The sequence below is a fragment of the Phaseolus vulgaris genome, chromosome 9 (genome assembly GCF_051622355.1).
Source record: "Phaseolus vulgaris cultivar YP4 chromosome 9, ASM5162235v1, whole genome shotgun sequence".
In the NCBI taxonomy this organism is placed as follows: Eukaryota; Viridiplantae; Streptophyta; class Magnoliopsida; order Fabales; family Fabaceae; genus Phaseolus; species Phaseolus vulgaris.
Genome location: NC_143506.1, coordinates 25,045,288 through 25,069,308, shown reverse-complemented (window position 1 = coordinate 25,069,308; position 24,021 = coordinate 25,045,288). Strand labels below are relative to the sequence as shown.

General features: G+C 31.9%; 2 protein-coding genes across 2 annotated transcripts; one reads left to right on the top strand and one right to left on the bottom strand.

The window, feature by feature from the left end:
• The first annotated feature begins 881 nt into the window (after window positions 1-881).
• FCLY (farnesylcysteine lyase) lies at window positions 882-4,161 on the top strand. Its single transcript, XM_068626412.1, has 5 exons — window positions 882-1,648; window positions 2,127-2,300; window positions 2,603-2,962; window positions 3,083-3,258; window positions 3,756-4,161. The coding sequence occupies exons 1-5, from the start codon at window positions 1,118-1,120 to the stop codon at window positions 4,018-4,020; spliced, it is 1,506 nt and encodes a 501-aa protein (XP_068482513.1). The 5' UTR covers window positions 882-1,117; the 3' UTR covers window positions 4,021-4,161.
• Window positions 4,162-5,849: 1,688 nt separating this feature from the next.
• VPS20.2 (vacuolar protein sorting-associated protein 20.2) lies at window positions 5,850-14,135 on the bottom strand. The gene is made up of 6 exons (XM_068626794.1): window positions 13,773-14,135; window positions 7,786-7,938; window positions 7,457-7,609; window positions 6,814-6,897; window positions 6,167-6,296; window positions 5,850-6,075 (listed from the first exon to the last, which is right to left on the bottom strand). Exons 1-6 carry the CDS (start codon window positions 13,872-13,874, stop codon window positions 6,050-6,052), a joined length of 648 nt encoding a protein of 215 aa, XP_068482895.1. The 5' UTR covers window positions 13,875-14,135; the 3' UTR covers window positions 5,850-6,049.
• Between the last annotated feature and the right edge of the window lie 9,886 nt (window positions 14,136-24,021).

The following is a 24,021-nucleotide window of genomic DNA, read 5'->3' as shown; positions in this document are numbered from 1 at the left end:
TACCAATGAGATAGAAATTTAATATACTGACTTCGTTTCTGGGTGTGTGCGACAATTCCTCTTGCCAGCTGAAACATAAAATATTTGCAGTATTCTAGACAACAAATACATATTCTAGGGTAAAAAACTAAATATAATATGTACACCAAATGATGATACCTATTTGATGTTAACAAAATGTCCAAAAAAGAATAACCTTAGAGGAGGCTTTGGAATTACAAGTACTTTTATGAACACATGATTCTCCAACTTACCAAATGTGTTAGGACTTGTAAGATTTTCATGAAATTTCATGTGAAGGATTAGGAGACCAAAAACCTTTAACTGCCCTTCAGGACTTAGGCCATGAACCCACGTTAATTTCTAAGATACATTTGTTGCTTCTCAGTATATCAATTTCGAACGTCAGCCAACGAAATAGAACATCAATCCAAAATCCTTCACAGTCACACACCCTATACAGATTCAGTTCCCAGGATTACCTATCATCTTGTCTATGAAAAAAAAAAATTACCTACACATTGAATTTTTAACTTTAAATTTCTGGATAAACAGATGATGCTTTTTTTAACAGGTTCTTGTTATGCATGCACAATCTCAAATACATCCACTATAGCAGTCAAATTTGGTCAATCACTACACCAAAATAAACACACTTACTTTCTCCTCCTTCCTCGTAGCGTTTCGCAAACCACCTTCTCCTCCTTCCTCGCAGCGTTTCACACACCACCGTCACTTCGCACTACTCCGCCGTCAGTTCGCACTACTCCGTCGTCACCGTCAGTTCGCACCTTTGCCCTCTCCGCCGTCACCGTACACAACTTCGTCACCGAAGTCACCGTTTGTCTATCTCTACATGTTCCTATGCTTGCGGGAAATTTGAATTTCAAACCCTAATACACTCTTCCCCCTTTTCAGATCACATGCCACGTTGCTTTTACCAAAAATACCAAAAGTGCCCATACCACATCATCCATTCCTCCACGTCACACAGGTGTAAATTGGAGCAAACTTGGAGATGTCAAATAATCATTTTCCTATGTTTTTTTATGATTTATGATTCAAAATAAAACATAAGAGCTTACAGGGGATCTATAACAACCGAGAATTGTAGAAGATGTCTCTCACACTGCCTTTCCTGTTGACCTTCCTCGCACTCTCTCAAGCTCATCCACTCTCCGATGAACCTCCGCCACCGTCATCAACCGTCTGCATCGTCGGCGCCGGCATCGGCGGCTCCTCCGTCGCCCATTTCCTCCGCGAGTACTCCCCAGAGTCCACTCCCGCCACCGATATCCGAGTGTTCGAGCGCAACGGCGTCGTCGGGGGCCGCATCGCCACCGTTACGGTGGCGGGCGAGACCTTCGAGGCCGGAGCCTCCATTCTCCATCCTAAGAACCTGCACACAGTGGATTACGTGAAGATTCTGAACCTGAAGGTCAAAGAGCCTGGTTCGGATGACCTCTCTCTCGGCATTTGGAATGGGAAAACGTTCGTTTTCAAAACTACTACGCTTAGTTCCAATGTTCCTGTCATCAATAAGCTCCTTAAACTCCCATTTGTCGAGACTCTCTTATCGCTCTTTAATTCCTCTCGCATTTTCCTTCGCTACGGCTTCTCGCTCTTTAAGATGCAAAACTTCGTTGAGGTATTTCAACTATTTCACCGTTACTCTTAGTAGGTGGTTGAGTAAATTACTCAGTTAATTAATTACTCACTAAATGAATCTGAACTTGTTTACAACTATTGATACAGATTTTGAGTTCAAATCATTCATTTTTAGTACTTAATTTACATACACAAGTGTAGGACTCCTCACAAATGAAGATCTGGTTTGTTGAGGAATAATACAATCACACGCAGATGAGTACTCACTTGGCAACACAAGCTGAACTTGTGAAGAAAGACTTGAATTTCATTTCTACAATGCACACACTATTAGAAAATGTTTTTACATAAAAGTATTTATTTTGTAGTATAAATTAAAGTCTTTCCCAATAATAAATTACCTGTAATTAACCCACTGTCCAAAAAGGTTTAGTTAATGAAAGTAATGTGGGGTGTGCGAGAGAATAGAGTTATTCGTATAACTGTATTGTTTTCTGACGAAGCTTTATTTAATTTAGAGTACTGTTGAGAGATTCTTAAATTACTATAAGGAGACTAGTTCGAGACCTATTTTTGAGACTGTGGATGAGATGCTGCAATGGGCTGGTCTGTATAATCTTACTACAAGGACTTTGCATGATGAATTGGTGGATGCTGGGTTGTCTAACTTGTTGATCAACGAACTTGTTACTGTAAGAATTCTTTCTATCCTTTCAAGTGTATATCTCAATCACTACTAATGTTTTGGTGATTCTGCTGAGTGCATTGATGGCACTATTTCGGTTATGATTTGCTAGCAGCCATTGTGGTGGACTGCTGGTTGTGCTTTGTTATGAAGGGATTGTCATTGTTTCACTGTTACAGAATTACAAAACTGTTTTTTGTGTACATTTATGACAACTCAGAAAAGATCTCACACCTATATGATAGATCAATGTCTGAGATTTAAAGTAAGTGATCTGAAGATGGACTTCTGTTGGTTTTATTTATGCAGGTCATCACACGTATTAATTATGGCCAGAGTGTCTCCATGAGTGGGTTGGGAGGGGCAGTTTCTCTCGCAGGATCAGGTGGAGGATTATGGTCTATCGAAGGAGGCAACTGGCAAATGGCTGCTGGACTGATTAATCGGTCAGATGTTGCACTACACCTGCACGAAGAAATAAAATCTGTTGCTGACCTTGGAGATTTTTATGAACTCAACTCAACAAAAGGAAACAGTTATAAATGTGAAGTTGCTGTGGTTGCTACACCATTGGATGAGTTAGATATTCAATTTATTCCCCCAATTTCAATTCCTGAGAGAAAAATGCAACACACATATACAACTTTTGTCAGGGGCCTTCTGAACCCTGTGAGTATTTTGAGACTTGAGTCATAAAATTGCTGACACCAGTATTTGTCAGTCTTATATATCTTCTCCTCTTTTGACGGTTGGTGTTACTTCTGACGGATTTGCTTTCTTGTGCACAAGGCATATTTTGGTCTCAAGGCTGTGACAAAAATTCCCGATCTTGTGGGCACAGTAGAGGATCCTAGCCTTCCATTTTCATGCATTGCAGTTCTCAAGAAACACAATGAAAAAGAATCCACATATAAGCTATTCTCTCGTCAACCAATGGAAGACACATTACTGGATAGCATCTTCAGGTAATAGTATCAGCTATTAGTTAATTATTTTCCTGTTCCTTGACACTGAAGTTATACTACTGATTGTATACCAAAATCTTCTTTACAAACCTGCTCTGTTCGAAAAGAGGTCTAGTCCATAATAATAACAATGTGGGTTTTGACTAATCATTAGGGCTCAGCGTCTCTAAAATGAGCACCTTATTTTATAGGATAAAGTAATTAATCAGTCGTTGATAACAAAATCAATTTTCAATATTACGTGCTCATATGTAATGAAGTGTGTATGATGATCTTTTTTCAACAACTGATATCACTTATTCTTACTCACTTTAAAGAGCCAAACCCAAGCATTTAGTCCTAAGGTGCAAGTTGAACACATGGTTTCGAACCTGATGTTGACATTTACTGGTTGAGCTTTCTATCAAGTGTCGCCCTGTTTCCCTCCCTCCCACAAAATCGAGAAAAAGAAAACTTGAACCAGGTTGTAATATTTTGTTGATTGCTATCACTGGCAGTGTCAGGAAGGAGACTGTTCGAATAAACTGGGCTGCATATCCTCATTACCACGCCCCAGAAGTATTTGCACCATTTATATTGGACAGGAGGCATCTATACTACGTTAATGCATTTGAAAATGCAGCTAGCACCATGGAGACAAGTGCCGTGGCAGCGGAGAATATTGCCCGACTCATACTGTCAAGATATTTTGGCAAAGTGATTGTGAAGTCATCCAATTTGTCTGCAACTTCTCAAGGAGAGGGTACTCACTTAGATTTATGATACATTGAATTTAATTTGTAAGATATTTTTAGTTTGGGTGATGTTGAAAGATTTTATGTAAATTGCATCTGAAAATTTGGATAATCGTATTATGTATAAATATAAATACTGGCCAATAAAAAATACCATCTACCAACAAAAGCCGACCCATTTGCCTGTTTATTAAGAAAATGGAGGGGAGAGGTCAACTTAATATATAGTGTTTACACTTTGATTTTTTTTAGCAGCAATAATGTTTACACTTTGATGCATAGGCATACACACAAAATACTCTATCACCTTGTATTTTATTAATTGATAATGTGTGTTTATGCATAGCCATACACACGCCTGTTATTTAGGTTTTCTAATGAAAGCAACTCATTCGAGTTGTTTCTCATATTGAAAAATGGAAAACACAGGTATCATAATATCATATAATCTTTAAGTAATTCATATTCAATTATATTTCAATGAAAGAAATTTCAAAGAGCTCCAAACAACTCATTCTTTTATATTTTTTTACTCTTTTTTTCTTGTCTAAAGTACTCTTTTTCTTTAGACAAATTCTTCCTATACCATATAATTTGAATTTGCATCTGATTTTTCAACGAAAAAATAAAATTGTTTCAATAAAATGATGAAAATGACCTTAAATAAAAGGAGGGTGCAGATAAAAATAAGAACTTCCTGAACCTCTTTTCTAGAATATATTTTTATATTTGGATTTCTGAAACACATTTCTAAATTTTGAATTTTTTTTTTTCAAAATATATTTTTTGTATTTTAGATTTACTTTTCTGAGATAAGATTTTGGTGTAGGAAGAATTTGTCCTCTCGTCCGTTGGTCCAAAAACCATTCCTCTCGTCCGTTGGTCCAAAAACCATTTTTTAATATATATATATATATATATATATATATATATATATATATATATATATATATATATATGCAAATTTCTTTCAAGTAACTTGGAATGTGAATTCATATTCTTCCATTGGAAAGTTGGTTCAAGCAAATGGTACTTTAGACTCGTGAATATATGATGGAAATGCTCTTAGTGAAGCAACTTTATTTTTTTAAAACAACTTACAATGCCAACTAATATTCATTCAATACAAAATTGTTTAAAACAACTAGCCCTTTATTCAGCACCTGAATAAACATATTTCATTAAAGAACGAGTCAAAGGTTCAAAACAAAGAAAATTAAAAGATTTTAAAAAACATAGTTAAAATATCATTTAGCTTATATTTTAATTTCTTAAAGTTAGATTGTGATTGTTATAAGGTCATTTGATAATATTTATTAAGATTAAATAAGTTTTTAGTCTCTCCAGAAATAAATCCTATTAAAATTGGTATTTCTAAATTTTTTTCCCGTTGCTTCTTGTAGCCAACATTAAATAAACATATAAATTTGATCTTGATAATTATTCTATTCCACATTAATTTTGATAATATCACATTACATTTCAACATTGTGAATTCAAAAGTAATTAACTTTTTTTTTTATCAAAAACAAATTTACATATTTATTAGATATTAACAACAAAAACACTAACAAAATTTTGGAGGTACTAAACTTTTTTTACCCTAATTTAACCTTATTTTTTTTAGGTTAATAAGTATATTTTTAGGTTCTCTATCTATAGCTTTGATGATAGTTTTAGGATATTTTTGGATAAATAGCTATTGGCTTGTTATCACACAGTGACCTTGTGGCTGATGAATCAATGTTTTCCACAAGGAAAAGGAAGGCACCAAGGAGAGACACAACATTATCGCTTAACCTTGAAGTATCTAACGTAAATAATGTGAAAGTAGTCTAAAAAGGGAAAGAGGAGAGAGGAACAAAAAATATGATTCTGACTTGTTAAAACTCATGTATAAATCTGTACAAATGAAATGCCACTGCAGATAAATCAATCAGACTACAGTAGCTGCAGGAGTTTTGCAAGAGAAATCTATTAGGATACAGCCAAACACAGAGTCATATTGCACGTCTTGGTTTGCAAAGCAATTGACATGTTTGGGTCGCAAATGTTCTTCAAGCTGCCAATGGTTCCTCCATAACTGTTTAAATCATAAGTAATTAATTAAAACTTAGCTAATTTCTTTCTTCTTTCAGGTTTTTTAGGGGAGGACAGAAGGAAGTGGAAGATACCTTTTCTTTTCGTAGATACTTCAGCATCACTGGTAACTGGTGCTTTGGTTGGGACATTAGGAAGGTCCAAGTTTTCTTCGATTTCTTCATGTGCTGAGTGAGGAACTTCAGGAAGATCTTGGACTGTAAGCTGATGCAACAAAACAAACTTTGTCAAATTTCCATATCTAAGTCTCTTTGATTAAGAATTGTTTCTCCGACTTAAGCGAGTATTTCTTTTATGTATTATATTATTCCAAATTCATTATCTCTGCAGACAATCACTAGCTCAAAACTTTGCACAACACAATTGAATTCCATGTTTTTGCTAGGAGAATTACTGAGCCTACCATACCGTTACATGCCACAGATAATCTTAGATACCCATTCATTGTAACAACAAACAGTTAGTAAATTTAACCTAGAAGAAGCTCTATTAGCCTTGGCTAGCACAACAATAATATGCTCATGCCATTCTCCCAAAGATGTACAGTATGTGAAAAGGGTTAAAATGAAGCATAATAATTTATGTCCCTTCCATAATCCATACTATTATAATTAAACCGATAATTGAATAGGAACAATTGGAATGGATTGTATTTATATAGGAAAGAATAAAAGTTAGAATAGAACTAGTACCAAATTATAAAAAGTGGGAAACCATATACCTGGGTTTCCAAGTCTTCAAATTCTGCTAAAATATCCTCCTCGTCTTCTGCTGATAATTTCTCCCCAAGTATCGCAGTAATTTCCTTCATATTCAACAAAATTATGGCAACCATCAGTGAGCATCAAATGTAATCAGGGCATATGAAAAATTGTAAACAGGAAATAGCAGTCAAATAATAGCACTTTCAAGTCAGTTTTATCAATCTTGGATAGCAGAAAATGGTGGAAAGTCAACAATCCACTGTATCATATAGTGGATAGCAACGTGGGCAAATTGCGGAAGTTACATAGCAGCTGGAATATATTATATATACCTATTAAATATGTATAAAAAAAACTATGCCCTATGTATGCATATAAAAGATAAAAAAGCATACAAATTGGCATAATACTTATACAAAATTTCAATTAGGCAGACTCGCTATAGATAACAGGAGGATGTAGGTGACATGCCACAACAACACTCATAGCAAAAGGAGTTGCAAAGGAATTTCACAATGCAATAGTGCTATAGCGGCTGTAAATATGTTTCAACACTCCCCATCTACCTTCCCGAAAAAAGGAAAATCCCTCAGTATCAAAAAGCCAGATATGGAAATCAGTTTTCATAAGCAGTAACCACAATAGTAAAGACAAACTCACATCTTGATAGGCTTTAGCTTCAGCAGTATCATCCATAAGTTTCTGAACATCATCAATGTTTATCTCACTTTGTATGGCTTTCATTGCATCATTACCAGCCTTCAAACTTTCAAACACAGCCTTCTGCTTGCTTGCCAGTTCAATATCTGCTAACTGAAAATATGCAATGTTAATGCACAATAATCTCCTCTGATTATTAAAAAGAAACAGACTATTGTAAAGCCATAAAAGATGCAAACATGTAACAGTGTAGTTATTACTGTTGGACCAAATAGAAACAAAAACAAAGACAATATATAAATGGCAGAATAATAATATAAAAATATTACTTGCTGCTCAACATTTATAAGCCAAGTATCAACTTGCTTCAACAATTCTTCTTGCGTCTTCTTTTTCTTCAGTGCTAGCAAGGCCCTGTCCTTCTTCTTTTCACGAATCAAATCTCGTGCAGCTTGTTTTTCTGCTTCAATAACTGCATCAAGCTGGAAAACACGAAATGATAAAACAAATGAACTACGTAAGTACGGAAACATATTGTACTTATTAATTAAAATTTGATGAGACAGCAAATAAAATGTGTGAGCAGCATCATCGGCATTCGAACAAACAATATAATTCAACTGGCTACTCTTCCTATCATCATACTTGTTAGCATTTTACAGAAGTTTATTCACAAGCCAATTTACTGCACTTGTCTTGACAAGTTAGAAGTCTTTCTGAATTACCATGGAGTACGAAACAAAAATGAACAAAGAACAAAGGAAAACAAACGGTTAAAATAAAATGAATGCCTCTCTAAACTTCACCACAAAAGACATGCATGAAAAGTAATGTTATCAATTGCAGATTGCAGAAAATGGTGGAAAGCCAATAATTTTGCTGCCTCGTAAAGTGAATAGTGTCACGGAAGTCACATACACTTGATATATACGAGTGTGTACGTATAAAAAATCAAGCTGTAAAGAAAACAAATATTGAATGCATAAAAGTTAGCATTATATTAAGTCAAAAGTTCAATAGACTGAAGAATTGTCAGAGATGGTAGGACCAAGCGGGATGCATTCCGCAACCACAACAATTATAGTGGCTGCAACAGCAAACAAAGTTGCAATCTTGGATTCAAAAAATTCCACCATACGATAGCTCTATAGCAGCTATTTAACAAGACTGATAAGAAATGCAATTAATATGCAACCACACATTCTCAATCGCATACCATGATGCAATTTCAATTAGAAGCATGCTCTATAAACACAAAAAATCAAAAAACATGCTGATGATGAGAAATATGTGTTGGTCTAGGTTGGAAAGTAATAGAAATTGGATCAGAATTATAAAGAAACTGAGGAAATTCCCCTGATTACAGTATGATTGCAGAAATTCAAAGCCTCCCAATGCCAAAAGGCCTCGATCCTCTCAAATGACAAAATAACCTTCTCTCGGTTCTTCCTCCTATTTATAGGCAATATGCCTTATTTCTTATTATTCAGCCTCCTCATACAAATTCACAACAAACTCACTGAATCTAGCAATGCAGACTGAACTAACATTTTCCTATTAAAAAGTTCAGCTCATTTATTCTTAAATGGCCAGTGGATATAGTGGAAAGAAATAAGTGAAATATATTTCTGAGATATTTTACAAATGTGATTACAGTCTCTATTTATAGACTGTTTTACAACCTAATTAAAGAAAGAAATAATAGGCAATGAAAGCCAGAAATAATGAGTGTTTAAAGCTGTACAAATCAAATCAAATCACTAACAAATCTGTCCTAATAAATATAAAATAGAATCTGCACTTAATTATAACATAATTCTCCTGATTATGCAACACTCCCCCTCAAGTTGGTGAATGTATATCTATCATTCCCAACTTGCAAGTAAGATCTTCGAATTGTTTTGCGGGAAGTCCCTTAGTAAACATATCTGCCAATTGGAGTCTTGAAGGGATGTACTCAGTGGCTATAAGACCATCATCCAACTTTTCTTTAATAAAGTGTCGGTCTATCTCTACGTGCTTTGTTCGATCATGTTGAACCGGATTGTGTGCAATACTGATAGCGGACTTATTATCACATGCCAAACTCATAGGAGCTTCATATTTTATTTTTAGGTCATCAAGTATGATCTTCATCCATAAGAGTTCACACACCCCTTGAGCCATGGCTCTAAATTCTGCCTCTGCACTTGATCTTGCAACTACATTTTGCTTCTTGCTCCTCCATGTCACCAGATTTCCACCCAAGAACATGCAGTAGCCTGTGGTGGATCTCCTATCAACAATCGATCCTGCATAGTCAGCATCAGTATATACTTTCATGGATAAGTTTTCCCCCTTTTTGAATAGCAATCCTTTTCCTGGAGAGGCTTTTAAGTACTGAATAATTTTATCTACTGCTTGCAAGTGTCTTTCTCTTGGATCATGCATAAATTGACTAACCACACTAACTGCATAGGCTATATCTGGCCTAGTGTTTGAAAGATAAATGAGTTTTCCCACAAGTCTTTGATATTGTGTCTTCTCCACTTTTGGGTTTTCCTCATCATTCCCAATCCTATGATTTTGCTCTATTGGCACTCCAGTGGGCTTACAACCCAACTTACCAATCTCTTTGAGAAGATCAAGGATGTATTTCCTTTGAGAAATAAAGATGCCCTGTCTCGAGTAAGCAACCTCTATCCCAAGGAAGTACTTCAGCTTCCCAAGATCCTTCATTTCAAATTGAGCAGCTAGTCTCTCCCTCAAATTTTGTTTTTCAATCTCATCATCACCTGTAATAATCATATCATCTACATAGACCAAAAGTAGAGTGAGTTTACCATTCTGAGAATGTTTTATAAACAGAGTATGGTCACCTTGGCTTTGTCGGTACCCCAAAGATACCATAGCTTGAGTAAACCTTCCAAACCAAGCACGAGGTGATTGTTTAAGACCATATAGGGCCTTCTTAAGTCTGCACGCCTTATTCCCTTCATTAACAATACCATACCCAGGTGGAATCTCCATGTATACTTCTTCCTCCAAGCTTCCATGCAAGAAGGCATTTTTAACATCAAATTGATGCATTGCCCAACCAAAGTGTGCCGCCAGGGAGAGAATAATCCTGACGGTATTCATTTTTGCCACTGGAGCAAAAGTCTCCTCATAATCGATCCCATAGGTTTGAGTGTACCCTTTTGCAACCAACCTTGCTTTATACCGATCCAGTGTGCCATCAGACTTATACTTAACTGTGTATATCCACCTACAACCCACTGCTTTCTTATCTTTTGGTCTCTCTACAATCTCCCAAGTCTCATTCCTTTCTAACGCGCTCATTTCTTCATTCATGGCTCGAATCCAGTTATCATCTTTTAAGGCTTCTTGTACCGATGTAGGGATTTTGATAGAATCAATAGCTGAAAGAAAACTCTGGTGCTGCATAGAAAGTTTTTCTGTAGACACAAATTGGGATATAGGATATTTGGCACAAGATCTTTTTTCTTTTCTCAAGGCAATAGGTAAATCATTTAGGTTAGGTTCAAAAGCAGTATTTAAGGTGTCCTCAAGAGTCTCACTGGTATGAGTTCTTACCTCCGGTTCAGACAATTGAAGTTGCTGTTCGACCAGGACGGGTTCTTGTTGCCTTCGCTGATATTGTTTTCCAAAATATTTGTCTTCATTATTCTTCTCTGGTAATGATGTTGGTGCAGGGTCTTTGTCATCCTTCCTAAGAACGAAATCCTGTAACAAAGGAAAAGGTGGCAACTCAAGGTCCTCAGCTTCTTGAATACTCTCCCCCTGAAGCTGAGAACTAGGAAAGAAAGACTCTGTTTCATGGAAGGTGACATCTTTGGAAATATAAACTTTACGACTTTGAGGATGATAACATTTGTACCCCTTTTTGTAGGGGGCATAACCGATGAAGACACATTTGATGGCACGAGGATCTAACTTACCCCGATTAGGACTATGAACATGGACAAAAGCAGGACAACCAAAGACACGATTCTGAAGACTATTCAACATGGGAATAGAAGGATAGAATGTGGTCATAACCTGAATAGGAGTAACACCCTCTAGAACCCGAGAGGGTAATCTATTAATCAAATAAGTGGCAGTCAGGACTGCTTCCCCCCAGTAAGATCTAGGAACAGATGTTTGGAAAAGTAAAGCTCGAGTAACCTCAAGGAGATGACGATTTTTCCTTTCAGCAACCCCATTTTGTTGAGGAGTGTCCACACAGGTTAATTCATGAACAACTCCATTTTCCTCAAGGAACTTGGAAAGGTTTTGGTTCACATATTCTCTTCCATTATCAGAACGCAATCTCTTAATTGAACTTTCAAATTGTGTTTGAATCATTCTGTAAAACTTTACAAACAAGTGAAAAACTTCAGACTTATCTTTCATGAGAAATAACCAAGTAACCCGAGTACAATCATCAATAAATGAAACAAACCATTTTGTACCCGAGATATTAGGAATAGGTGAAGGTCCCCATACATCTGAATGAATAAGATCAAAAGGTTTAGAACTTTTATTACCATTGGGAGGAAAAGTTGTCCGATGGTGTTTAGCAAACTGACAAACATCACAATGAAATGACTCAGCAGACACTTTTGTAAATAAAACAGGAAATAAGGACTTTAGGGTACTAAATGGAGGATGACCAAGACGTCTGTGTTGAAGCCATATCTGAGAGGATGACCAAGATTCACGACCTTGCTGAAGATTAGAAGTGTGTGCCTGTAGTCTAGCACCCTTTTTACTTTCTTCATGCTGTAAATAATATAACCCGCCCTGCTCTTTAGCAATTCCAATAGTCTTCCCCGTGACAAGATCCTGAAAAACATACCACTGTACAATTTAAATCTTGGGTAATCTTTTGAATAGACAAGAGGTTATTGGATAGTTTGGGAACATGAAGCACATTTTTTAAAGGAAATGAAGGTTGAAGGTGAATGTTACCACGACCATTAATGGGGGTAGTGGAACCATTAGCAATAGTAATATATGGCTTACCGGATAAAGTAGTGTAGGATGAAAAAGAAGAGGAATGAGGTGTCATATGATCAGTAGCACCAGAGTCTATAATCCAGATATTTTCAGTACTAGAAGCATTAAAGGATAAAAAACTAGAACTCTTACCACTCATAGTAAAGGAACAATAGCTAGATGGCTTACTAAGGGAGTCCATGAGAGTTCAAAACCAACTGAGTTTTTCAGATTGGCAAAATTTGATCCTGTTCACACACACAGGAAAAAAAATCTGCCGGAAAAATTTTCCGGTGGCGGTTTCAGGCGGCCAGCGGCGGTTTCCGGCGAGCAGTGGCAGTTCCGGCGAGCGGTGCAGTTTCCGGCGAGCGACGGCAGTGGTGGTCGGTGGTGGTCAATGGTGCAAGGTGGTGGTGGTGGTCAATGGAGAAAGGATAAGGAAAATAGAAAGTTGCAGCAATGAAGGCTGTCCAACAAATAATTGCAGCAATGAAGGCTGTCAAGGAAAATGATTACAGCAATGAAGGCTAAAAAAAAATTTGCGGAAGCAGAGTCTCCTAGATCAGGAGCTCTGATACCAAGTGGAAAGAAATAAGTGAAATATATTTCTGAGATATTTTACAAATGTGATTACAGTCTCTATTTATAGACTGTTTTACAACCTAATTAAAGAAAGAAATAATAGGCAATGAAAGCCAGAAATAATGAGTGTTTAAAGCTGTACAAATCAAATCAAATCACTAACAAATCTGTCCTAATAAATATAAAATAGAATCTGCACTTAATTATAACATAATTCTCCTGATTATGCAACAGATATCATATTAATTTTAATGGAAGATATTAAAGTGCAGGACCTGCCCACTGATTTTGCAGCAATTCTTATGAGTTAATTTCCAAGGGTTTAACATGGATAAGAGTTTGTAATATTATGAAAGCATACAATGTTTACTGTTATATGGTGTATTTGGTTAGAAGATTACTGCAGACACAGCAATTATATGCATAGTTGTGAAATACAATTCAGCCGACATTTATTCATCGGAACTAGCTATGGAAAAATTCAAGAAGACCCAAATTCATTTATGTGCATCTTTACTGATCAAAATCGCTACCCTACTGTCTTGCAACGATAAAATTCAATCACAGAAAAAAAAATATTTTGGGAATCAGAAAGGCCAACAATTATTTGATCGAAACTAGCCATGAAAAATAAAATCGAAAAGACCCAAATTCATCCATATGCATCTTTACTGATCACATTTTTTGCCCTATTGTCTTGTAAAATAAAATTCAATCACAGAAAAAAAAAAGATTTTGGGGAAAAAAGGAACACCTTCTGTTGATATTGGGCGAGTTTGCGCCTCTGGGTCTTGAGAGCGAGGATTGCTTTATCGACGTCTGTTACCTTTGGCTTCTTCACGAACAAATTACCCATCGATTATTCTGATCTGGATTTCCCTTTCCTTAGCCTACAATTGTCTCTTAAATTGTGCTTGGACTTCAATTGAATGATCTTTGAGAAGAAAGAAGGTGTATATGATTATATTATAGTTCTGTTGAAGCTGCAACGGAATCAAACAAACTCGTTGGTGCTTTAGTTTTACCAGACCAAAAACACACTTTTACAGGGTTTTGGTTCTTCTGTAAAACAACCTACACACCTAGGCAAAATAAGAAAAAAAAAGTCTTCCTTCTCTTTGATGCAATGGAAAAAAATATATTATTTATGAATTATGATTAGTATATTAATAATTTTTTATACTTTTTTTTTTTTACTGTTTTTGATATTTTTTGAATTTTTTTTATCAAAAGTTCTTTACTTTTATCATTTATATAATTTTTTTCATCTTTTTATTGGTTTGTTTCTTCCATTGTTGTTTTTATGTTTATTATGTTTTTTCAACATAAAAATGATTTTTTTTTGTTTTCTTATAAAAAGTTGATTGTTTTTTATGTTTCTATTGATATAAAAAATTACGTAAGATTTAAACTATATTATAAAAGTAAAATAAAAAATTAATATTGTAAGTGAAATCTGAAAAATAAATAAAAGTGAAATCATAAAACAATTATTTTATGTATATGACATTACATGTGCAGAACAAATACTATAAATAAAACCATAAATAAAGAGAGTAATAAACATAAACATAATAAATTAAAAATAAAAAATAAAAAACATCCAAATTAAATTCATAAATAAATTACGCATTACAAAATTCTGAATTACATATTGTCTCAATTTCTATTTACAACCATAAAAAAAAAAAACTTCAGGTCTTGAGCTCACTAAACTTCAGCAAAATCCGGTTGTAAGTGAAATCTAAAAAACAACTTTAATATCATATAACACTTATTTTATGTATCATGGACAGGACAAATATTGTAAAGAAAATCATAAATAAAATAGTATAATAAGCACAAATATAACAGTAAAAATAAATATTCAGAGTCCTAAATATAAACATAAAAGTAAAAAACATTCAAATCCAAAATTAAATAACTTTAATTTTTGTAAGTAAAATAATTTAGAAAATATTATTTTATTACAATATTTATTTGAGATTATTATTTAAGCAGGAAATAAAATAATTTAGAATTTTTATTTATTTAGAATTTTGAAAACTTAGAAATTTATTAATTTTAAATTTTTATCTAAAAATGACATTAAATAATTTAGAATGTGAATTTATTTAGAATTTTGATTAATTTAAAAAATTTATTGATTTTTTATGTTTATCTAACGACATTACAAAGTTTTGGATTTTTATTTATTTAAATTTTGAAAAACATAGAAATTTTATTTATTTTATATTTTTATTTAAGTAACACATAAAATAATTTTTATTTTGTATTTATTTAGGATTTTTAAAAACTTTTGAAATTTTATTTATGTATCACATAAAATAAGTTATGATTTGTGTTTATTTAAAATTTGGATATTTTAGAAATTTTATTTTGTTTCAAAAAAAAATTTAAGTAGATAATTAAATAATTTAGAATTATTATTTATTAATATTTTGAATAATATAATAATTTTATTTATTTCAGATATTTTATTTAAGTAGGACATTAAATAATTTAGGATTTTTATTTGTTTAAAATTTTGAATAATTTAGGAATTTTATTTTGAATAATTTAGGAAATTTATTTCTTGTAAATTTTTATTTAAGTATCACTTTCAATAATTTAGAATTTGTATTTATTTATAATTTTAAATAATTTAAACATTTTATTTATTACAAATTTTTATTTAAGTACTATATTTAATAATTTAGGATTTGTATTTATTTAGAATTTTAAATAATTTAAGAATTTTTTATTGCAATTTTTTTATTTTAATATGATATTAAATAAACCGTCATGTAACAAATTTTGAGAAAATAACAATAAACCGTCATGTAAAAAAATTATTCATCCTAAAAGGCGAGTAACTTTAATTTAATTATTTGGTATGTTAACATCTATTTCAAAAACAATTTTATCGTTTTCTTTGAAATCATTTAACCTACAAAAATTATTTCATACCGCTCAAGTTTTGTTGATTTAATTGACATGTTTTCCCTTACTATTATAAATAATAATATAATTTATATAATTAAATATATATATATATATAAGTAATTATAAGTAAAAAAAAAATACAAAATAAATATTAATATATAAGAAATAAATATCAGCATATGCGAACAAATAACAAAACTAAACATACTAAAATTAATATAAACAATGCATAAACTTAAATAATTAAATTGTTCAAATATCAACAACTTGGCACAAATCTTATAAAAAATAAGTAATAATAAACAATTATGTAAAAAAATATTAATCCCGAATCACTCGAATCGAATCGAATCTCATTATTTGGTTTTGCTTCAAAATCAATTTTGTCACCTTCTTTGAAATCATTTAACATACATAAATTCTTTAATCCCGCTCTAAGTTTTGTTGATTTATTTAACACATTTTCTTTCACTGTTTTGTATAAATAATTTTATTTTCTTTCACTATAAATTTTTTTATAATTATATATATAAATATAAATGTACATGTAAATAAGAAAATAAATAAAAAAATTACAAAAAAATATTAATATATAAGAAATAAACATCACCATATACAAAAAATTAAAAAAAACTAAACATACCAAAATTAATACAAACAACACAAACTTAAATAATACATATAAATAAATAAATTGTTCAAAAATAACCAAAATTCCTCCATTTTTTGATATATTTATTTCATATTTTATTTAAGTATGACATTAAATATTTTAAATTTGTATTTATTTTAGATTTTGAATAACTTTATAATTTTATGATTGTTCAACTATCAACAAATTGACACAAAGTTTTAAGAAAATAAGTAACAATAAACAGTTATGTAAAAAAATGATCCATCATAAAAGGGAAATAACTCGAATTTCATAATTTGGTATGTTAACCTCTATTTAAAAAATAATCTTATTGCATTCTTTGAAATCATTTCACATATTTAAATTCTTTCATCCCGCTCCAAGTGTTGTTGATTTATTTGACGTGTTTTTTTTCACTATTTTGTATAAAAATATAATTTATATAATTATATATATATAATATTATATAAATGTAAATAGGAAAATAAATAAAAAAATTACAATCAAATATTAATATATAAGCAATAAAAATCAGCATATACGAATAAATAAATAAACTAAACATACTAAAATTAATATAAACAATGCATAAAGATAAATAATACACTTAAAAAATTAAATTGTTCAAGTAGTAACAAACTATACAAATTTTGAGGAAAGTAAGTAATAATAAACACTTATGTAAAAAAAGGATTCATCTTAAAAGGTGTATAACTCAAATTTAATAATTTAGTATGTTAACACCTACTTCACAAATAATTTTATCGCTTTCTTTGAAGTCATTTAACATACATAAATTTTTTCATCCCACTCGAAGTTTCATTGATTTATTTGGCGCAATTTCTTCACTATTTTGTATAAAAATATAATTTATATAATTAAATATGTATATATATAAATGTAAATGTGAATAAGAAAATAAAAGATACAAATCAAATATTAATATATAAGAAATAAACATTAGCATATACGAATAAATAAACAATTAAACATACTAAAATTAATATAAACAATGCATAAATATAAATAATGCACATAAATAAATAAATTGTTCAAGTATCAACAAACTAACACAAATCTTGAGAAAGTAATAATAAACCGTCATGTAAAACAATGATTCATCCTAAAAGGCGAGTAACTTGAATTTAATTATTTTGTATGTTAGTCTCTACTTCAAAAATAATTTTATCGTTTTTTTTTTAAATCATTTAACCTACAAAAATTCTTTCATCCCGCTTAACTTTTTTTTATTTAATTGACACGTTTTCCCTTCCTATTATAAATAATAATATAATTTATATAATTAAATATAAATAAATGCAATTTTAAATGACAACAAAAAAATTAAAAATTAAAAATATATAAGAAACAATCATTACCATATGCGAATAAATAAAAAAACTTAAACATACTAAAATTAATCTAAACAATCCATGGACATAAATAAATAATTCAAGTAGAACAAACTGAAATTTTTTTTGAGAAAAGTAAGTAACAATAAACAGTTATGTAAAAATGACTCATCCTAAAATTCGGATAACCCAAATATTTGTTATGTGAACATCTGGTTCAAAAACAATCTTATTGTCTTATTTGAAGTTATTTAACTTAAAATTATTTCATCCCACAAATTTTGTTGATTTATTTGACGCGTTTTCTTTTATTTTTTTTTGTATAAAAATATAATTCATATATATATATAATTGTGTATGTATAACACAGTTATGTAAAAAATGATTCATCTTAAAATTCGTATAACCCGAATTTCATTATTTGTTATGTTAACCCTTGCTTAAAAAACAATCTTATTTCACATTTTATTTAGGATTTTGAATAATTTAGAAATTTTATTTATTTCACATTTTTATTTAAGTAGAATATTCAATAATTTAGAATTTGTATATTTAGAAGGTTGAATAATTTAGAAATTGTATTTATTGAAAAAATTTCTTTAAATAACTTAGATTTGTATTTATTTAAGATTTTGAATAATTTATGAATTTCATTTATTTCAAATTTTTATTTAGGTATGATATTAAATAATTTAGGTATGTATTTATTTATGATTTTGAATAAGATTGGAATATAATTTGTTTTGGATTTTTATTTATGTAGAAAATTAAATAATTTAGATTTTGAAAATTTTATAAATTTTATTTCTTTTAGATTTTTATTTAAGTAGAAAATAAAACACTTTAGGATTTGTATTTAGTTATGATTTTGAAAAACATAGAAATTTTATTAATTTTAGATTTTTACTCAAGAATGACATTAAATAATTTAGGATATGAATATATTTAGAATTTTGAATCAAATTTTGGTTTAAAAATGATATTACAATTTTCAGGATTTTTATTTATTTAGGATTTTGAAAATGTTAGAAAGAAAAACAAAGTTTTTAAGAATTCAATTGACATTAATAAAAATATATAAACACCTTTTTTAAATTAGTAATTTATTGTATAACTCATGTTAAGTTTCCATTTAATTACCAATATTATTTCATTTTATTCATTAATTTTTTAATATTATAATTTATATTTTGTTCATAAAATCATATGAAATAAAAATCAAAGCCAATAAATTTGTCATTATTATTTTTTTGTGATTTAATTTATGGTTTAAAAAAAATACTATGAATTAGTTACCAAAAAATTTTAAGAAGAAAATGAAGAAGGTAAACATCGTAAAATATAAAATACAATGCGTATTAAAGTTAAAATAACAAAGAAAAAAAATAGAAATTACATTAAATTTAAATTGTGCACTATTAAATAATAAATTCCTAAAAGGAATGTAATTAATTTTATTCCTATAAGCAACACTTTAATAATTTGTCTTTTTCATCAAAGAAATACACATGCACGTTTGCTTCTGCTTACCTGCAAATAGAACATTTTGTTAAGTTATATAATATATTACTAAGGTCAGAAAAATGGAGTGATATTATAAGGCCCAACTCTAAAAAAATGTTGTGAGATGACACTTAGCAGTAAGACTTAATGAATACATAGGGAGTGATGAACAATAAACCATCATTACACGTAATTAGTGATGAAAACATAAACAGACTCTAACAAAATAAACTTTCAAAGTTGGATCAAATGAACAAATTAGATGAAGAAAAAAGGAATATTAGATTGCAAAAAAAGAACATTAATGAGATGAACTTAATGAACATAAAAACTAAATGCAAGAAACACTAAACAGATAAGAGTCTCAAAAATTGAAAGAAATGATAAAAGTCTCAGTTTTTGTGTTCGGAGCATACCAAAGTTCGAAACTTTAATGAGAAACCCTAAGAACAGCGAAAAACATAAGAAACATAAAACCACAAACATAAATAAAATGACAGAAAATGCACCAACAAAATTTAAGAAATGATAAAAGTTTCACCTTTTATGTTCGGAGCAGATCAAAGTTCGAAACTTTAATGAGAAACCCCAAGAACAGCGAAAAGCATAAGAAACATAAAACCACAAACATAAATAAAACGGCAGAAAATGCACCAACAAAATTTAAGAAATGATAAAAGTCTCACCTTTTATGTTCGGAGCATATCAAAGTTCGAAACTTTAATGAGGAACCCCAAGAATAACGAAAAGCATAAGAAACATAGAACCACAAACATAAATAAAACGGCAGAAAATGCCCCAAAAATTGAAAGAAATAATAAAAGTCTCACCTTTTGTGTTCGGAGCAGATCAAAGTTCGAAACTTTAATGAGAAATCCTAAGAACAGTGAAAAACATAAGAAACATAGAACCACGAACATAAATAAAACGGTAGAAAATGTTGTTGAAATAAGCTAAATAGAAGAGTTAGGTTGTTAACTCTAACTACCCAAAACTTAAAGCTAGATATTTCTGTTATCAGAATGTTTTTAATTCATTATGTTTTTAACAGCTATAAATAGCATTGCTTGTATTGTATTAGTACAGTTTTTCTAATAAAGAGATTTCAGTTTCAATTCCAATTATCAATTAATTCCCAACAGATTGGTATCAATAGCATAGGGAGGGGACTTGTGTGGTTTCCTGGCAGTGAGGGTAATACTGCGGCTGGAACTTTAAGTAGAGGAGGATCTGTTGTTTTGCAAGCCAAGAATTGGAGGTTGACTGCTGTAGGTGATAAATGTCATGGCTGCATTTGGTGTGGTTCCAAGGAGTCTTCCAGTGTTTGATGGGAAGGATTATGATGATTGGATTGTGGAGATGGAAGCCATTCTTGGTTTTCAAGAATTAGAAGAAGCTGTCAAGATTGGATTTCAAGATTCAACCAAGCTTGAAACAGAGGAGCAAAAGAAAAAGTCTGAGAAGCAATCAAAAGAAAATAAAAAGATTGATTGCAAGGCACGAATGTTACTGCATCAGTGTGTCTCAGCTGCCATTTTTCAGAAAATCTCAAAAGCTGAATCTGCCAAACATATTTGGGACATACTGGAATAGACCTATGGAAATACTGGTAGGGATAAGAAGGTGAGGCTTCAATCACTCAAAAGACATTTGAATTGTTGTCCATGACTGATCAAAAATCAGTGTGTGATTACTTTGGTAAAATCCAAGCAATTGCAAATTCCATGCGAGACTGTGATGAGTAGTTGCCTGATTCAAAGGTGGTTGAGAAGATTCTTAGAACTTTGACTCTTGTTTTTTTATCACATTGTAGTGGCAATTGAAGAATCTAAGGAACTTGATGAAATGACAGTAGAAGAACTCCAAAATTCTCTTGAAGCACATGAGCAACGGTTACTTTCAAGAAAAGGTAAAGAAAAGGTAGTAGAGCAAGTTTTCCAGGCTCAAACTGCTGGCAGAGGTAGAGGAAGAAGTGGCTGGAAAAAGAAAGGAAGAGGAAGAGGAAGAGGAGGTCAATCAAGTGATTGGCCTGCTTCAAGCAGTTAGAACCATAGTCAAAATAGTGTGTAGAAGCAGAAATTGGCTGCTGGTAGAGGGAGTCAAGATCATGGATCCAAGAAATTCCAGGATAAAAGAAAACTGCAGTGTTATAATTGTGGAAAGTATGGTCATTTTGCAGCTGAATGTTGGGGAGCTGATAACAGTAACAACACTGGAAAATTTTTCAAGAAAGATGAGGCACATCTAGCTCAAGAAGATGAACATTATGATTTAGATCAAGTGTTATTAATGGCCACTACAAATCAGGATGAAGATGCTTCAAGTTGGTACTTAGACACAGGCTGTTCCAATCATATGACTGGCAACCGGGAATGGATTATTGATTTTGATTCTAATGTCAAAAACAGTGTGAGATTTGCATATAATAGTATGATCTCTGCTGAAGGAATTGGTAAGGTCAGATTCACTTGTAAAGATGGAAGAGTTGGTTCTATGAATGATGTCCTATATGTGCCATCAATGAAGAATAATCTTCTCAGCTTAGGCCAACTACTGGAAAAGGGATTCAAAATGTCAATGGAGCATAATTCTATCAAGATCTATGATCAGAAATCAAGGTTAGTTCTTAAGGCACCTTTGTGTAAAAATAGGACTTTTAAGACTAACCTTAATACATCAATTGCACAATGCTTGTCTTCAATTGGGAATAAGGAGGAAACAAATCTGGTGTGGCACTACAGATTTGGCCATTTGAATTTCAAGAGTTTGAACAAACTGAGCAGTAAACAAATGGTCACAGGGTTGCCACCAATCAACCTATCTCATAAGACTTGTGAAGGTTGCCTATTTGGGAAGCAATCAAGAAAGAATTTCAAGAAATCAGTACTGCAAAGAGCAAAGAAGCCTTTGGAGGTTGTATATTCAGATGTATGTGGCCCTCTTGATAGTAATTCACTTGGAGGTAATAGGTATTTTCTTACTTTTATGGATGAATTTACTAGAAAAATATGGATTTACCTATTAAAGGAGAAAGGTGAGGTGTTTGGAAGATTTGTAAATTTTTGTGCTAAGGTTGAAAGGGAATCAGGCTATGCCTTAACCATTTTCAGAACTGATGGAGGTGGAGAGTTCAATTCCAAAGAGCTGGAAGAATTTTGTGCTACAAAAGGAATTGAACATGAAGTTACAGCTCCTTACACACAACATAATGGAATTACAGAGAGAAGAAATAGAACTTTGCTTGATATGGCAAGGTGCATGCTCAAAGGCAAGAGGTTGCCTCATAGCTTTTGGGGAGAGGCTATCACCACTGCAACCTATATTCTCAATAGGTGTCCTACAAAAAAATTGGAGGCAGCTGTACCATAAACAGTTTGGTCTGGACATAAACCAACTGTTAGTCATTTGAAATATTTGGTTCCTTGTGCTATAAGCATATTCCAGATGAGAAGAGAAAGAAGTTGGAAGATAAGAGTGAAGCTCTTATCTTAATTGGATATCATCCAACATGTGCTTACAGGTTGTTCAATCCAGTAAACCAGCAAATTCTCATCAGCAGAGATGTTGTTGTAGATGAGAATGCATCCTGGAATTGGAGTAAATATGTAAAACAGATTCATTGTTTTTTAGAAGACAGTGGACAACAACAAGATGAAGAACATGAAAATATAGTTGAGCCAGAATCTAGAAGATCACAAAGGCAAAGATTTCCTTCTTCTAGATTAACAGGTCATGAAGTTTACAGTGATAATTTGATCACTGATGAAGGAGAGTTGGTTCACTTAGCATTTGTGGCAGACATTAAGCCAATCACTTGGAAGGAGGCAATAGTTGATAGAAAGTGGAAGAGTGCAACGATTGAAGAGCTGGAATCACTAGAGAGAAATGAAACCTGGGAATTAGTGGCTTTGCCAAAGGGAAAAAGACCAATTGATGTCAAATGGGTTTTCAAGATAAAACTCAAGTCTGATGGCAGCATAGCCAAGCATAAAGCAAGATTAATTGCTAAGGGTTTTATGCAGAAACATGGAATACACTACACTGAAGTCTATGCACCAGTGGCCAGATTGGAAACCATTAGATTGGTGATTGTTGTGGCCAGTTCTAGAAACTGGAAAATCTATCAAATGGATGTTAAATTTGCATTCTTGAATGGAATTTTAGAAGAGGAGGTTTATGTGACTCAGCCACCAGGTTTTGAAGCAAAGGATGCCAGCCACAAAGTGTTCAAACTTAAGAAAACACTTTATGGACTCAAACAAGCTCTTAGAGTATGAAACAAACTGATAGATTCGTTTTTGCTCAAGCTAGGCTTCACAAAGTGTTCAGTAGAATATGGAGTGTATGTAAGAGAGTCACAAAGTCAAAGCTTAATCTATGTATGTCTATATGTGGATGATTTGTTAATCACAGGGAGTTCAATGACAGAGATTGAACAATTCAAAAATAGATTGAAGGTTGTTTTTGAAATGACAGATTTGGGAATGCTTAGCTATTTTCTGGGTATGGAATTTGTATACATAGATCAAGGTATTATCCTGCATCAAAGGAAGTACATTATTGAAGTGCTCAACAGATTCAATATGAAT

What these genes read in the sequence shown, in the direction of transcription:
- VPS20.2 (XM_068626794.1), bottom strand. Translation starts at nt 13,874, where the DNA reads ATGGGTAATTTGTTCGTGAAGAAGCCAAAGGTAACAGACGTCGATAAA. An exon ending in TCGCCCAATATCAACAGAAG is followed by an intron (nt 7,939 to 13,772) that starts GTGTTCCTTTTT and finishes CGTGTTTTCCAG; the next exon opens with CTTGATGCAGTTATTGAAGC. An exon ending in TTGAAGACTTGGAAACCCAG is followed by an intron (nt 6,297 to 6,813) that starts GTATATGGTTTC and finishes TTGTTGCATCAG; the next exon opens with CTTACAGTCCAAGATCTTCC.
- FCLY (XM_068626412.1), top strand. Translation starts at nt 1,118, where the DNA reads ATGTCTCTCACACTGCCTTTCCTGTTGACCTTCCTCGCACTCTCTCAA. An exon ending in AGATGCAAAACTTCGTTGAG is followed by an intron (nt 1,649 to 2,126) that starts GTATTTCAACTA and finishes TATTTAATTTAG; the next exon opens with AGTACTGTTGAGAGATTCTT. An exon ending in TTACTGGATAGCATCTTCAG is followed by an intron (nt 3,259 to 3,755) that starts GTAATAGTATCA and finishes TATCACTGGCAG; the next exon opens with TGTCAGGAAGGAGACTGTTC.